At 38.1% G+C, this 18090-nt stretch overlaps 1 protein-coding gene across 3 annotated transcripts in view; it reads left to right on the top strand.

Annotated features, from left to right (window-relative positions):
* Positions 1-18090, top strand: part of Dstn (destrin, actin depolymerizing factor) — a 30804-nt gene extending 12714 nt beyond the window's left edge. For all 3 annotated transcript variants that reach the window (XM_090351957.1, XM_090351959.1, XM_090351958.1), the window contains exons 2-4: positions 10750-11057; positions 14643-14719; positions 16880-18090. In XM_090351957.1, the coding sequence (XP_090208083.1) occupies positions 10750-11057; positions 14643-14719; positions 16880-16989 (495 nt within the window). In that variant the 3' untranslated portion in view covers positions 16990-18090. The remainder of the gene's footprint in view (positions 1-10749; positions 11058-14642; positions 14720-16879) is intronic.

The following is an 18090-nucleotide window of genomic DNA, read 5'->3' as shown; positions in this document are numbered from 1 at the left end:
AGTATTAGAATTCCTAGCTACAGCAATAAGGCAAGAAGCAAGCATAAAGGGGATCCAAATAGGGAAAGAGGAAGTGAAACTTTCCCTTTTTGCAGATGACGTGATTCTGTATTTAAAGAACCATATAGACTGATTCAAAACTGGCAAGGTAGCAGGGTATAAAATTAACCCTCAAAAATCAGCTGCCTTCCTATATGCCAACAGTGAGAGGAATGAGGCAGCAATCAAGAAAGCAACTCCTTTTGCAATAGCTTCAAAGAAAATAAAGTACCTAGGAATTAACTAAGAATGTAAAGGACCTTTTTGATGAAAAGTTTAAAACTCTAAAAAAGGAAATTAAAGCAGAACTGAGGAAATGGAAAAACCTCCCATGCTCTTGAATTGGAAGAATCAGCATCGTGAAAATGGCAATCTTGCCAAGGGCAACCTACAAATTCAACACAACACTCATCAATATCCCAATATCATTCTTTAAAGAAGTAGAAGAGGAGGGCCAGGAGTTTGGCCTAGTGGTAGAGTGCTGCTCTTGAATTGGAAGAATCAGCATCGTGAAAATGGCAATCTTGCCAAGGGCAACCTACAAATTCAACACAACACTCATCAATATCCCAATATCATTCTTTAAAGAAGTAGAAGAGGAGGGCCAGGAGTTTGGCCTAGTGGTAGAGTGCTTGCCTAGCATGCACAAAGACCCAGGTTCGATTCCTTGGTACCACATACATAGCAAAAAAAGCCAGAAGTGGTGCTGAGGCTCAAGTGGTAGAGTGCTAGCCTTGAGAAAGTCCAAGAACAGTGCTCAAGCCCTGAGCCCAAGCCCAGGACTGGCAAAAAAAAAAAAAAAAAAAAAAAGAAACAGAAGAGGCAATCCAAAATTTCATATGGAATAATAAAAGACCCTGTATAGCAAAAACACTTCTTAGCAGAAAGAACAGCACAGGAGGAATTTCAATACCAAACGTTAGACTCTGTTACAGAGCTATAGTGACCAAAACAGCTTGGTACTGGCACAAGAACAGTCCTGAAAACCAATGAAATAGAACTGAGGACCCAGATATTAACCCACAGACCTATGGCCACCTAATCTTTGATAAGGGGGCAAAAAAAAAAAATAGACTGGAAGAAAGACAGCCTCTTCAACAAGTTGTGCTGGCAGAACTGGCTAAGCACCTGCAGAAAACTAAAGTTGGATCCTTCTTTGTCACCCTGCACTAGGATTAACTCCAAATGGATCAAAGACCTCGAGGTAAAAGCCGATACACTGAAAACTTTAAAAGAAGGAATAAGAGATATACTAAGCCTCCTTGGCACAGGTCGAAACTTTCTTAATAAGGACCAAGAAACACAACAAATCAGAGAAAGGCTGGACTGCATTAAACTGCAGAGCTTCTGTAAGGCAAAGGCCATAGCTAGTAAATTAACTAGAAAGCCTGCAGAGTGGGAGAAGATCTTCACTAACCAACCATACAACGGACAAAGGCCTCATATCTAAAATATATCAAAAGCTCAAAAAATTGAATCACTCCAAAACTAATCTCCAAAGTAACAACCATCCCATTAAAAGATGGGCCAAAGACTTAGAGTCTTCTCTGAAGAAGAAATAAAAATGGCCTATAGACACATGAAGAAATGCTCAACATCTCTGGTCATAAAAGAGATTCCACCTCACTCCAGTTAGAATGGCCAGGATCAAGAAAACTAGTAACAACAGATGCTGGAGGGGATGTGGCCAGGAGGGATCATTACTACACTGTTGGTGGGAGTGCAAACTCGTTCAACCACTGTGGAAAGCAGTATAGCAGTTCCTCAAAAGACTAAACATAGACCTCCCCTATGACCCAGCAATTCCACTATATAGCATTTACCCAATCGTCCAGAAACAAGGACATACTAAATCCACTAGCACAACGGTGTTCATTGCAGCACCATTTACCATAGCAAAGATATTGAACCAACCCAGATGTCCCTCAGTTGATGAGTGGATCAACAAGATGTGGTATTTATACACAATGGAATTCTATGCTGCTGTCAGAAAGAATGACATCGCCCCATTTGTAAGGAAAATGGAAAGACTTAGAAAAAATCATATTAAGTGAAGTTAGCCAGACTCAAAGGAGCATAGGCTCAATGGTTTCCCTCATTTGTCATAATCAGTAGAAACCTTGGGCTCTCCTAGCAGAGATTTACAATAGAACAAAATCTAGATACATAAGGCCATATAGTATGACGCTAAATGTAAGGACCTCCAGGATATAGAAACAAAAGCCATTTAATGAGTGATTGTTGTCCTTAATGTACTATGTTATCTCTCAACTCTTTTGCCATCCCTTGGTTATCTCATATTGTTACAATATTTCACTTTGTCATCTGATATATTTTATATATGCTTATTTGGTCATTTGAAATTGGAGGGAAGGGGGGAAATCACCATGGGGGGGTGAGGGAAATGGGGACCATGACATCAGAAAGGGTATCAATGTTTGTGAAGTAATGCACCTTCTGTCTGGTGAATATAATGTAACCCTTCTATTAATTACAATAAAAATATATGAAAAAAGGCTATGTATGACAGACATAATAGGCAATATAATATTAAATGGGGGGAACACTGAACATCGTTTCCTCTGTAATCTAAAACATGACAAGATGTCCATTCCTCTGCACTATAGTACTTCATAGCCAGAACAGTAAAGCAAAAGAAGGGAAAAAAAGGAATTCAGAGAAGGGGAAGTCATATTAATTTGCAGATTATATGATCATCTATTTAAAAGATCCTAAAATTCCTACCAGTAAACACTTGGCAATGTGTAGTAGGAAATAATAATGTACAAGAATTGGTACATTTTTCCACGTGCTAAAGATTAACAGGTTGAAAAAGACTTCAGGAAAATAGCTCCATTTTGAATAGCCTCAGGAAAAAAAAATGGAATAAACTTAACAAGAAGGTGAAAGAAAACTAAGCAAATGAAAACTATGAAACCTTGAAGAAAAAAAGATAGGGGAAGCAGGGAAAACTTTCCATGTTTATGGGTTTAAAATACTAAAGTGAAGCTTGGTACAGTGGCTCACACCTGTAATCCTAGCTACTCAGGAGGCTGAGATCTAAGGATCTCATTTCAAAGCTAGCCTGGGCACTAGAAAGTCCTTAAGACTCTTATCTCCAATTAATCACCAGACTATAAGAAGTTGCATGGCCCTGTGGCTCAAGGGGTACAGCAGTAGCTTTGAGTTAAAGAGCTCAGGGGCCAAGCCCAGTGACCGACCAAAAAAAAAAAAAAAAAAAAAAAAAGTAGACCTAATGTGAAAATAGCTCTGCTACTGGAAGCAATGTACAGATTCATTATAATTTCCATCAAAATCTCAGTGTCATTATTGGTAGAAAAGGAAAAATCAGTTCTAAATTTCAGAGGGAAACATAAAAAACCCAAATAGCAAAAATAATCCTGAGTCAAAGTTACTCTAGAGGTATCATAATACTAACATCAAATGTTTCTGCTCTCATAAGAACAGCATGGTAAGGGCACAGCATGGTAATGGTCAGTGGAACAGAATAGAGGACTCCAATTCAAACCTAGACAGCTACAGCCACCGGATTTTTTTTTTTTTAATAAAAGTGCCAGAAACTGTTGGGAGAAAAGAATATGATCTCTTTAACATTGGTGTTGGGAAAACTAGATTGAAAAGTCTATGGAAGATTGAATCTGGCCCTCTGCCTTTTACCCTGTGCAGTTTATTTCAGACATGTCAAACATCTTAATATAAATTCAGAAATGTTGAAATTGTTAAAAGAAAACATAATGAAAACCTTAGAAAGATACAGGAATAGGTAATACTTTTCCAAATAGAGCCCTAGTTGTTCAGAAAATAAGAACAAGAATTTAAAAATGGGATTACAAAAAATTTAAGTCTTTCCAGTGAAAGAAATGACTTTTGCCAGACATTCATTGGATAAAGGGTTGACACCTAAAATATATAAGAAACTCCAAAAGTTAACCACCAATGGAAATAAAGTATCTAATAAATGGAGAAATGATGGGAAGTTTTCAAAAATGCAAATGGTTAAGAAATAAATAAAACGTTCAACCTCCTTATCATAAAAGTTATAGAAATCAGAATAACACTGAGATTTCATCTCTTCCCTTGTCAGAATGGCCATTGTTAAATGCTGGCAGGAATGCTGAGAACAAGAAACCTTTATACACCATGTTGGGGTGAGCATAAATTAGTGCAACTTTATAAAAATCAGTATGGAGGTTCTTAAAATACACAACTCTCATGTTCTTGTTATACCACTCTTTTTATCTATATTGTAAGGAAATTAAGTGAACAGTACAATCTGTACAGAAGCATTATTCACTATTTCAAAATATGGGTCAGCCTAGGTGTTCATCAGTGAATGAGTAAAATGTGTTGTGTGTATATACACAGTGGACTATAATACAGCTGATAGCACTATTTAGCAAAGTAGGCCATACCGAGAATGACAAATATTTCATGTTCTTATATGCAGAATCTAGTCCTTAAAAGTGAATGACAGGTTAGCCAGTGAAAATGGAGAAGATGAAGATGAAATAGGGATGGATATGTTCAAAGAATTTTTTACATATGTATGAAAATTAAGCAACAAAGTCTGCTGAAATTGTTTTTAAAAAGTGTGAGTGGTACAAACCCTCAGCCTAATTTTAATTATGTTCTAAAATCTAAGTGCCAGTGATTGTATATAGAGATTCCCTTCTTGAATACTTGTTTGTTAAACACATCATTTGAAATATGATGTAAAAATCAATGTTAATAAATTCTTTTAAAAAAAGAAAAAGGGTAAGGGGATGAATTTGTAATTACATTGTATGTTTGAATGGAAATAACAGTGAAATTTTCTGTGTAACTAATATGCTTAAAAAAATAAGAAAAACCAAATCTAAATGCCAGTGATTGTATATAGAGATTCCGTTCTTGAATATTTGCTTGAAATCATGTCATTTGAAATCAATGACAACATTTAAAAATCAGTGTTACTACAGTCTTTTAAAAATTAGAAAAACCACAAGGAAATAATCAACTAATTCTAGTTCTTACTGCTATTAATACATAACACATACTGATATGGATAGGAAATTAGAAAACTAGAAAAGATAAAAGTTACATTTCTATGTAAGATATGTAAATTTTTTCTCCAGGTTATTTTGATATAATTTTGTTTTTACCATACATAGAATTGTATTTTTTTTATTTAAAGTTGTCAATATTCTGTCTATATTAACAACTTGCCATAAATATGATTTTAATAGCACCAGAAGTTTTTCTGTGGCGATATAAAAGTTTACTTTCCAACTCTCCAAATTTACTTGGACTTTTGATTTCATATTATCAGTTTACTGACTTTTATTAGTTTAATTAATAAAAAATCTAGGTTTTTCCGCAAAATCTTTTTTTCAAATAGGTAGTTTGAGTTCTTTCATATGCTGTCTCTCTCCTTTTCTCTCTTGTCTCTTTCCTTTCTCCATTCTCTGTCTCTGTCTCATTGATTCTGGGGCTTGAACTATGGATGTCATACTCTTTCTTAGCTATTTCATTTAAAGCTGCTGGCTCTATCATTTGAACCAGGACTCTAGTTTTGGCTTTTTGCTGTTTAGTTGGAGAGGAAATAAGAATCTGATTTGTCTGCTCAGTCTAGCTTTAGACCAAGATCCTCAGATCTCAGCTCCCATGTATCTAGGATTATCGGTATGAGCCACAGTGGCAATTTTTTTTCTTGCTTTAATCCTCTGCAACTTTATGTTGAGTTAAAGTAGTGAGAGATGATGTCCTCTTGCTACTGATTTTAGAGGATTTTGACTGTCAGTTTGTCACATATGGTCTTTCATTTGGCAGGGCTGGGATGGAGGTGATTATGGGACTTGAACTCAGGAGCTGGGTGCTTTTTTTTTTTTTTTTTTATTTTGCCAGTCCTGGGCGTAAGCTCAGGGCCTGAGCACTGTCCTTGGATTTTTCTCAAGGCTAGAACTCTACCACTTGAGCCTCAGCACCATTTCTGGCTTTTTCTAAGTATGTGGTACCAAGGAATCGAACCCGGGTCTTCGTGCATGCTAGGCAAGCACTCTACCACTAGGCCACACTCCTAGCCCTATCCTTGAGCTTTTTTGCTCAAGGCCAGTACTCTTTTTTTTTTTTTTATTTTTTTTTTTTTATTGTAATTAGTAAAAGGGTTACATGATATTTGCCAGATAGAAGGTGCATTAATTCACATACATTGATACCCTTTCACATGTCTTGGTACCCGTATCCCTCCCCCCCCCACACCCCCCACCCGTCTTGGTTTTCCCCCCTTCCCTATCAAATTTCAAATATCTAAATACAAATAAATTCAATAAATCAGATAACAAGGTGAGATACTATACCAATATGAGATAACCAAGGGACAGCAAAGGAGATGAGAGACAACATAGTACATTAAGGACAACAATCATTCATTATATGGCTTTTGTTTCACTATCCTGGAAGTCCTTTCAATTAGCTTCACATTATATGTCCTTATGTATCAAGATTTTGCTCTATTGCAAATCTCTGCTAGTAGAGCCCAAGGTTTCTACTGATTATGACGAATGAGGGAAACCATTGAGCCTAAGTTCCTTTGAGTCTCAAGGCCAGCACTCTTATCACTTGAACCACAGCTCTACTTCCAGCTTTTTGATGGTTAATCGGAGATTAGAGTCTCATGAAATTTCCTGCCCTGAGAGCTTTTTGAAGTACTTCGAATTTACTTTCCTAGTGTTTGGTTAAGAACATTTATGTCTGTGATCATCAGGGGCACTAATCTTAACCTGTAATTTGTTTATTTTCTCTTTGCTTGTATGAAGGTGATGCTGGCATATCATAGAATGCATTTGGAAGAGTCAGGTATATTTTGTTTCTTATCTGAATGAAGGATATGCAACAATATTATGAAGATTGATCATATATATGTATATATACACATATATGTTGGTTGTGGGGCTTGAACTTGGCCTTGGCACTGTCTCTGAGCCTCTTTGTGCTCAAGGCTAGAGCTCTACCACTTGACTCACAGCACTACTTCCAGTTTTTGAGTGGATAATTGGAGATAAAGAGTCATGGGGACTTGTTGCCTGAGTTGGTTTCAAACTGCCATCCTCAGATCTTAGCCTCCTGAGTACCTAGGATAGCAGGCATAAGCCATAGGCACCCGGCATTCAATATTCTTTTTATCTTGTATAAAAGTATTCATAGATACATCTTACCAAATCATGCCTTTGTTACAATGTCAAGTGAAGCGATGGATTATAGAAGTATTTAAATGTCTATTAATATATACAACTAAGTCTCTGATAAGGCATTTATGCAGAAACATGTAATATTCATATATTTGGCATTTTGAAAAAATAGGATGTATCCATGGTTTTATAACAAATTCTAGGTATTACATTTTTATTAAGTAAACAATTGGTAGCTTTAGTTCTGGGGAGATGGGGGATTGTATGAGTATTGAGTAGCAGATTGATAAACTCTGGACGAGGGCTGGTGATGCCATGCCGTTCAGTGGTGAAGTACTCGCCTAGCAAGCACAGGTCCCTAGATTCATCTCTTAACAAAAAATGTTCTTGCTCTTAAAAGGGCCTAGTGAAGGTTTCAACAAACAGCCTTCACAGTATTATGCTAGAAATGTTTTGTTTTGTTTTGCAGTACATAAGAACATTTAGATGATAGAAGGTAACTGGAGGGCCTTCTCAGAGGAGGTGATATCTGAGCTGAAAGGTGACTGCCAATGGAAAGAAGAGGAAAGTAAGAAGTCACAGTAACATGGCATAGTCAGGGAATCTCAGTGTTTTGTGTGATTGGAAAAGGAGTTCAGGCCAATGAGAAAGAAATGTAGGAGGCTAGAGAAGTTAGATATAAAGAGCTTTTCTCTGTGCTAAGGGAACTGGATTTAATTCTGAAACTAGAAGCCTCAATTGAAAACTACAGTGGCAGTAGGACTGTCTCCCAGTACGTTCCCCATCCCTTGGTTGCTTTTCCCCTCCAGTACCCATTTTGTCTGTCTCTGTTCTCTCTCTCTTGTAAAGTGAGGAATTTTCTTTGTAAGGTTTATAAAACTCTATTGTATATATAAACATTTAGAAGGTCAAATACACTTGTACATAAGCATATTAACTAAAGTATGGTATATGGAGGGGAGAATTCCAGTGCTGTAATTCTTTTGAGCAACTGACAGTCTAGCAAAAAGAATATTAGGAAGCTGGTCCTTGAAGTATATGGAAGAGTGAGGTATGAAGAGAGGAAGATTGGGAGAATGCAGCCATAATATTCAGTGTACATACATGAAAATGCAACTAGGAAAATTGAGGGGACACAGTGAAGTTGGGAGAGATGGAGGAGAGTGATAGGAGATGACATTAAGATGCCTTGTATTGACAGATTGATACGTTGAATTGTAATTCACTTGTACAGCTAAAAGATAATAAATCTGCACTAATGTAAAAAAAAACTGTTATTGTCCTACCCTCCCTTTCTAAATTCTTGCCTGTCACACGGGGTAGGAAACCTGTTAATAAACCTTATAAGGATTGTCTAAAAATTAAGTTTGCACACATTCTGAATGCGATTTGCAAGTGGGCTTTATTATATGCAGTTTACTGTGCTGAAGTAGTTTCTTTTTCCCCACTTGTTAAAACGATACAGGGTTCTTCATGAGGTTCTCCCCTCCTCCTGCTGAGTGTTTTGGTGGGAGTTGAGTGTTCATATATAACAATAGGATTGCTGTTTGGTCTGCATAAGCCATCTCAAGAATGTTATTTATACTTTGTGGAGAGAGAGTAAGAACTTTTATAACTGGAAATTGCTGGTAAATTTAAGGCTATTCATCCTTGTTTTGTTTTTAGAATATCACAGTATATTAAGGTGGAGAGCTAGCCTGGAATATTTTCTAGATCCCTGGTAGTGACAGCAAATTGGAGTGCAGGGCTCCCTCTATGATGCATCTGGAGAGGAATAGTGGCTCCTCTTGGAAGAGAGAACTTGGAACTTGGATTCAGCTCTGCCACACACACTTTTAAGCAAGACAGGATCTGTAAAACTACATGCAGTACCTTTCCACATTTTTAATTTATCAAAACGATGGACTAGGGGCCAGGAATATAGCCTAGTGGTGGAGTGCTTATCTAGCATGCACAAAGCCTGAGTTTTGATTCTTCAGTACCATGTACACAGAAAAGGCCAGAAGTGGTGCTGTGGCTCAAGTAGTAGAACATGAGCCCTGAGAAAGCCCAAGGACAGTGCCCAGGCACTGAGTTCAAGCCCCAGAACTAAACAATAACAGCAAAAAAGCATAAACGATAGAATATTTGCTATATGCTTGCTTGACTTGTCTATGGGGGAAGGGACAGATTTAGGATGAAACATAGTGACTCACCTAGAGGCTGCACATTTCTTCTTGATGGATTTTTATGTATACCTAAGAGAGGAGTGCCTAAGGGAATAGTTAAGAGGTACTGTTATTGACTCTTACAGTATTAAGAGAACTGTCATCTTTCTCTTGTGTGTAGATATTAGTTATTTACTACTAATAGTCATTGGAATAAAGAAGAAATATGTACCAAATGCATACCTCTGATTTATAGTTCTGCTCAATTCAGCAAATTGAAAGTTGTTTTAAGTATCAGTTTTAATTTGTGTAGATTTCTTTAACCACAGTATTTTAATAAAAATTAGAATTGAAATAGCTCTATGTGGATGTTAAAAAAATCTTTGTTTTCTGAATGGTACCCTTGCCATGCACTATACTTAAATGCTTGACGTGTGTGGTCTAAATCTTCTCGAATTAGCAGTATAATTCCCATTTTATAGATGATAAAGCTAAGGTTACAGAAGTAAGCTGGAACATGTCTGATTTACCTTATAGTATGTTCTCTTTGTTACGTAAGTATCTTCTAAGGTTTAAATAATTTGAGTTCAGTTTCTTAGAAGGAGAATATGGCCAGCTCAATCACCTGGATCTTACTATGAATGAAAACTCCTCCTGTCTTTCCAGTCTCCACAATTACAGAGCTCTCTTCCTATATTTGATACTCTGCATTCAGTTATTAAGCATAAGTTAGAACATACTATTGAAGTAATGAAAGCAAAAGGCTTTAAGAAGAAAGATTTTTTAATGAGCTTTTATTAGATGGTGGGGGGGGACTTGATTGTTACATATCAACTCACAGTTACAAGCATGTCAGCATAACCTGTCACTCTCCTTCTTCCCTCCCTACATCCCTCCAAATTCCAACAGGTTTCATTTTTTAATTTTCATACCAGCAGCCTATGAATGAAAATTTAATAGTGATTAATAGATGACTAAATATTAATCACATAGTTTTTAATGTATCAAAACAAGACCTTTTGTGTTAGAAAAAGAGATATGTGGAGTGGATTTTTTTTCCCCAATGGTCTACTATGTATTGCAATAGATATTGCAATACTTGACATATTCTTAGAGCCCTAGTGAGGGCTGTTTCTCCTAACCCCTATATGGTATGGTGAGGAGTGAGTGACTTACACAATCTAAGCTTTAAAAATGGTTTGATATCCAAAGTCAATAGTGATTATGCTGTATGTTTGTTCGTTTTTTTTTTTTTTTTAGTTTTCTTATTGGGTGGTATAAACAGTATTAACATTTGCCAATCTATAGCCAAAAATGCAGAAGTCTTATATTCAGCACGATTGAAACTGTTCCATGTGTTTCTTTTCTCATCATAGGCCTCTGGAGTGCAAGTTGCTGATGAAGTGTGTCGCATTTTCTATGACATGAAAGTTCGAAAATGTTCTACACCAGAAGAAATCAAGAAAAGGAAGAAGGCTGTCATTTTTTGTCTCAGTGCAGACAAAAAGTGCATCATTGTTGAGGAAGGCAAAGAAATTTTGGTTGGAGATGTTGGTGTTACCATAACCGATCCTTTCAAGCATTTTGTAGGAATGCTTCCTGAAAAAGATTGTCGTTATGCTTTGTATGATGCAAGCTTTGAAACCAAGGAATCTAGAAAAGAAGAGTTGATGTTTTTCTTGTGGTAAGTGTTTAGAAATATTGAGTCTCTGTAATTTTGAGAGTTAATCTCTTGTGCACCTGGAGCACTAGTCTAAGACCAAAGTAGTGCTTGTTCAAGCTGTTTGCAGTCATCGTTTAATTTTTGTTCATAAGATTTTATAAGATCTTAGCTGAATTGATGTTTATGGGACCAACACTAAATTCTAGTCACTTTATAGACTTGAAAGAATATAACTAAGTTACTTGCTTTGATGGGAAAAAAGGCAAGAGGCAGATTTTTGTATATTTTCAGAACGAGCTAAGCTTGCTTACTTCTAAGCCAAACCCTGCATCTCCAACATGTCATGCCAAGAGCCAGCTTTCCTCCCTTCTAGACATGGATCCATTATTTGTGCCTCTGCTCTGCAACTTTTGAGTAAAATTGGTGCCATTCCTTTCCCACTGTGACTTCCTAGATATATCTGTCTAGTAAAACTGTCACCAGGCCCATGTGGCTATTTAAGTTAAGAAAGATTTTACTTCTCAGTTGAATGAATTACCTCATTTCAAATGTGCCATAAATAGGGGCTAAGGTACTAGATGGACAACACAGATATGGAACATTTGCAGTGTTGCAGAAAGCTCTGTGGACATTTTAGCTCTCTAGGTAGTTGTAATGTGTATGTGTGGTCTTAGACACGCTGTTTAAAGCAGTTCTGGAATAAGTCAGTATTTGAAACTGAACTTTAAATAAAAGTCATATGTGGGCCAGGAGCTGGGCCAGGAGTGTGACCTGGTGGCAGGGTGTTTGCACAACGCCCTGGGTTCGATTTCTTCATACCACATACACAGAAAAAAAAAAAAAAAGGTGAAGTGGTGCTCTGGTTCAGGTGGTAGAGTGCTAGCCTTGAGCAAGCCAAGGACTAACCAAAAAAAAAAAAAGTCATCTGTGCATCCCCCAGTTAATTATGCCACATTCCTAGCTATGAACATACCCTTATAGTTAGCTTCCAAAGGAAAGGGGAAATGGTAAGCACTGTCTTATGTGTTGGGGTATATGAGATCTTTTGGCTTGAACTAGAGCAAGGTAGACAGGTTCTTAGAATGCAAGCCCCCATAAGAAGGACAAAGAATTAAGATTTAAAGGCAGGAAACCTTAGATCACACCTTAGTTCCATTTTAACAAGCTTTTGCTGTACTTGATTAACCACGGTGCTATAAGGAATGCAAGTAGGGGTTCAAGTTATGTGGATTGGGGCAGCTCCTTTGAAAATGGCATGTAAAAGACTTAAAACTAGAGGAGTTTGGATTTTCAATGAAGGTGCATTCATTAAACTTTTCTACTGTGTGCCAGGTATTGTTGGGTCCTGGGGAAATGCAAAGTGCTGTAATGAAAGGTGATGTACCTGCCCTTATGGGATTGCAGCTGGGGCAAGTATGCCAGCTGTAAATACCAACTTCTTTTTCTATGTGTGTGATACCCAGGAACCCGGGTCTTCATCATACTAGGCAAGCACTCTACCACTAGGCCAAACTCCCGGCCCCTGTAAATACCAACTTTTTTTTTTTTTTGCCAGTCGTGGGCTTGAGCTCAGGGCCTGAGCCCTGCCCTTGGACTTTCTCAAGGCTAGAGCTCTACCACTTGAGCCTCAGCACCACTTCTGGCTTTTTTCTATGCATGTGGTACCGAGGAATTGAACCCGGGTCTTCGTGCATGCTAGGCAAGCACTCTACCACTAGGCCAAACTCCTGGCCTAGTAAATACCAACTTTTAAGCTGGTATTTCCTTTTTCGCACTTTGTTTCTATGTATTTTTTCCACTATGAAAATTATACTTATTAAAGAACATTTTGAAAATCAAAATAGAAGACAAGCAAATTTAGTATAAATGCAGTGCCTTATTTTACACTACTAACTTATCACTTTATGAAGACATAGAATTTTACTGTAGATGTTTTCCATAGCAAGGTCTTTCCAGAGTCCAGAGAGTAGCTCATCAGTATTTTAGCAATGTAGTTAAGAATGGAGTCAGAGCAGCCAGTGTTTTTTCATGTCCTGACACTGCAAGAGAAAAGTACCCATTTAACTTGTAGCTCAGACATCTACCAATCCGGGTTGGGTGGTTATGGTTTTACCTTCTCACTGAACCTAGGATTGAGAGGAGTCAGCATTCAAACAGACTAGATGGGTTCAATGTCCTGCAGATGTAGACTTTGCTATGCTTACTTGATTTGGGGAGTGTGGTCCTGCTGGTCCTGGGGCCCGCTGATAAAAAGGGAAAGAAAGTATCCATGTTTAAGCATCTGAGCATGGTGAGCTTTCCTGTTTACAGTTAATTGGTGGTTTGGGGGTTGGTGGTGAGTATGCTGTGAAACATGCACTTCCAAAACTCACTCAAGTATTGTAAATACAAGATAATGGGGATACTGACTAGTAGGGCATAATTATTACCAAGTTTTCATTTAGACAAAAAACAGCAACAACAACAAAAACTTTGAAAGCTGTGTTTAGAATTATGAAGTCATACATAAGGATTTATTCATAGGTTTTGACCATTGACAAAGTGAACATGTTATATTAAATGAAGTGGAAACAAGTTTCTGCACCTACTGTTGGAACAGATGTTCATGAAAGGTCTGGAAAGAGCCTAAAAGGGGGGTGTGTACTTATTTGTAATTCACTTTTTTAAAGGAAATATTCAGATGCAAAAAATGACAGAATATCAACATTTTAAAATTTTGGGTGGCAGGTATAAGACTTGCTAATTCTTTGTGTTTTAGAACCTTTTTGTGTATGTATTTTTTTTTTTTAATTAGAAACCTTTTGTGCGTTTGAAACTTTTTAAAATTAGGAACTTCTTAAAATTTAACAAACACTTGCATAACTATTGGCCTGAATTTTAACCACAAGGAAAAAAAAAAGAATTATAAAAAAGGAATTGGAGGGGTCGGGGAGTTTGGCCTAGTGGTAGATTTCTTGCCTAGCATGCACAAAGACCCGGGTTCGATTTCTCGGTACCACATACATAGAAAAAAGCCAGAAATGGTGCTGAGGCTCAAGTGGTAGAGCTCTAGCTTTGAGAAAGTCCAAGGACAGTGATCAGACCCTGAGCTCAAGCCCAGGACTAGCAAAAAAAAAAAAAGAGGAATTGGAGGGCTGGGAGCATAGCCTAGTGGAAGAATGCTTGCCTAGCATGCATGAAGCCCTGGATTCAATTCCTTGGTAACACATACACAGAAAAAAGCCAGAAGTGGTGCTGTGCCTCAAGAACACTAGCCTTGATAAAGCCAGAGGGGATAGTGCCCAGGCCCTGAGTTCAAGCCCCAGAAAAAAAAAAGAATTGGATTGTACAGCAAGGGTGCCCAGTGTTGGATCTGTTATGGCCCATTCATTGTTTCTGCTTTTCGCATTGTTCTTGCATTTATATTCACTCTGGTCAGTGTGTGTGATTCTATGTATACCACCGACCATAGCATTTACTTTCTGAAAAAGTGGGGATATAAGGTCTCTGTCAGGAGATTCTGAATTTCCTCTAGTTATCTGTCACTGAGGGGAATTGATTGAAAAGATAGAGAATGGTACTTTCTTTTAAGACCTCTTTTTTTTTTTTTTGCATCTTTTCATCTAGGGCACCAGAACTAGCACCCCTGAAAAGTAAAATGATCTATGCAAGCTCCAAAGATGCCATTAAAAAGAAGTTTCAAGGTATGTACTACTTACCGCCAGGTGTTTAGGAGTGGTAAGCCCCTGGAACTGCACTGAGACTTTTCTTCATTGCTTGTCTTGAGAAAATAAATGGCCTCTGAGCGTCTCCTTATGTCACAGACCCATTGTTAATAGTATCTATTCCTTCAATATAAGCTGTATGACACTTGTTTGTGGGTTGGCTTATTTATGTATTTCATTCATATATTTAGTGCAGGTGCTGGGACTTGAACTCAGGACCTGAGTGCTGTCCCTGAGTTTTTTGGCTCAAGGCTAGCTAGCACTTTTACCACTTGAACCACAGCTCCACTTCCAGCTTTTTGATAGATAAGAATCTCCCGGACTTTTTTTTTTTTTTTGGTCTGGGCTGTCTTTGAACTGTAATCCTCAGATCTTTGCCTCCAGAGTAGCTAGAATTATAGGTGTGAGCCACTGGCACCTGGCTAATTTTTTAATATTTTAATGACAATGTCTTGGTGTATAGCTCAGGCTTGTTTTGAATTTTGTGTGTTCCTTAGGTTGGCCTTTATTATCCTCTTGGCTTGTAATCCAACACAGGCATATGTGTTAGTGAAATACACTACCACCCTCAGCTAAGGCTGATTTTTAAACTAGTTTCTCATGGAGGATAAGGAGACCAATTGTTTTACATTAGTTGTCCTGTATGATCATTTATTGTTGCCATTGAATGTAGTTGATACAACTAAATTGTAAAAAGGAAATAGTGATAAGAGGGCAGAATGTTCTTACCTCTAGCCTTACTGTAAAGAATGGTATGACTTAGGTAATTGATTCATCTGTATCCAAAGGAAAGTGCACTGACCTTGAGCTGGCCAGTTACTTGTTTGCCAGTCGGTGACTGGGGTTTGGACCAGAGGGCCTGGCCTGAGTCCAGCCAGGAGAAAATGGTATGGTGGGAAGAGCATGGGGGCGTGTGTTTCCAAGAGGTCCAGGCTGAGAGCTAAGCTTGTCCTAACTGCTGCTGTATGACCCTGGCCAGAGCCAAATAACCTTGATTCTTGAGCCTGGATTCTCTGTTTGCCTGCTACCTCCCTGCCACAGCTATTTCCAAACAGCTTCCTGAACCAAAGCTTCTTCCATAGTTGGTTTTGTTTTTCTGTGAGTAGTTCTTGTATTCTTGCAGAACAAGTTTATTTCTCCTTAGTTTTTAGCTAGGAAAACAGAACCCTGCCTTCCTGAGTCCCAGTCCCCCATGGCACAGTTCAGTGCCTCATTGGGTTCTTCATGTATTTGAGCTTATGTTGGGGTACTCCCAACAGTTCACTTGGTGGAGAACTGACATTCTCACACTCGTTGTCAGCAAAGAGTCCATTGTATTTTTCATCATCATTAGCATGCATTGTCTTTTCAGTATAGACGTTGCTGTATAGACTTGATTTGGTGATAATAAATGATAGTCCCTGTCACCTTTTTCCAAATGAAGTCACCAGCTTTCTCAAATCAATCTGAAGTTGCCTCAAAGCTGGCATGCTATGCTTTCAGCAGAACTTGAGAAATAGTCCTAAACTAGTGGAATAATGGGATAATTTAGACATAGCTTCTTCTAGCAATCCTGAAACCAAGCTGATTATGTGGGGGTGCTGATAGAATGGTGGGAATGTTAGTTTTTCATCATAGTGGCTTTCTCAAGGGGACAGTGGTCACATTCCTGGAGAGGAGGTGGCTCAGGCTCAGGAAAATTATTTCACAGGTGTTCCTGCATCTGCTTTATTAAAGTATAGCACATCTTTAGAAGAGTAAGCAGCACAAATTATTGTAGCAGTGCATGAAATTTCAGCCTGAACTGAATGATATTAATCTAATGATCAGCATTCTAGAAGCCTCCATCATGCCCTCTTGCATTCCTACCATCTCCCCCTGACCCACAAGGGAAGCCAGGGTGCCTATGTTATATGAGCTGATTATGTGTGCAAGAACCCGTTTTTCTCTGGCTTCTTGCAATCAGTGTTATGTTTATCAGATTCATCCATTTTGATGCATGCAGTTATAGGTGATTTCTTCTCATTACTATATGGTATATTTCATGGTATGTAAATACCAGTTATCCATACTGGAGGTGGCCTTTAAAAGCACTGATATTTTAAAGAAAGCAGAGTTGCTTGCCATGGTTCTAAATAGGATTATTGTTTTTCTCTCTAGGCATAAAGCATGAATGTCAAGCAAATGGGCCGGAAGACCTCAACCGTGCTTGTATTGCTGAAAAGCTAGGCGGGTCCTTAATTGTAGCTTTTGAAGGGTGCCCTGTGTAGATCATCATTCAGTGCCACAAATTGAAAGCTTCCATGTTTAATGTTATCCTCTTGCTATATAAGTAAAGCAAATTTATTTAGGCCAGGGTCTTACTGAGGGGGAGCTGTCTTGTCATCTTCTAGAGTAAAATAAAATATATAAATATGTCCAAACATAGCCCTAAATAAATCTAGAGTCTAAAGTTTTATCAGTGTGAAATTAAATTCTTAACTGGCCAAATGCCTGTTTTAATGAGTTTACCTATAAAGATGCTTGTTATGCTCAGGATTTTTAATAATGCAGTTCACAAAACAGCACAAGGCCTTGTGGAGAACATTTTTACATCTTTGTTAGACACTGCAGTTACTTTCTTTTGCTTGGAGAATTGGTTATGATTTTGGCCCAAATGATTAATTCTCTATTCTTTGTTGACCTGAACAGCATACTTGGCTATAATTATTTCCTTGTAATATGTAACAACACTAGTATACTAACAATAGTAAGACCAAGTCAGGCAGTCTTAGATCTACCAAGTGTGTAATGAAGGCCGCCTCAGAATTGTGTCCACTTACAATTTGCGCAGATGTTGCAAAGCACAACTCCAAGCCGCCGCGGGAGTGCATGAGCAGCATGGCCCCTGCGGTAAGCAGCCTCACTCGCCAGGAGACCATTTGTGAGTGACCTGGCAGCTTAGAAATCATGGCATGTCCTCAGGACAATGTGCAGTATCTTGTATTGACTAATGCAAATTAGGGCTCCACTGTAATCTGCTTTGTTAATGAAAATGATAAAACAGTCTATTGGTAAGGCAGGACACCTGCGGAATCTTTCATTGTGTCTCCTCCAGAACTGTGCAGAGCCTGGTGTAGTCAGTGTGGAAGAATGCTGATGGTTTCCTCTGGGGCTTGGGAGAACATAAATTTCTAGAGCAATCAGTCAGTGGTGTAGGTGGGCAACAGGTTCGAGGATGACACTCACAGGACCACTGCCCAATGACACTTGGAAGTGATTGTCCTTAACATCACAGGCATGACACACCGAACAATGTAGAGATGCACAAACAGTTGAACTTAGAAGTAGTGATATAGGCTTTATGTAATAAAGGAAGCATTTTTAACTTA

The sequence above is a fragment of the Megascapheus bottae genome, chromosome 18 (genome assembly GCF_031878675.1).
Source record: "Megascapheus bottae isolate mThoBot1 chromosome 18, mThoBot2.hap1, whole genome shotgun sequence".
Taxonomy (NCBI): domain Eukaryota; kingdom Metazoa; phylum Chordata; class Mammalia; order Rodentia; family Geomyidae; genus Megascapheus; species Megascapheus bottae.
This window is presented reverse-complemented; position numbering and strand designations above follow the sequence as displayed.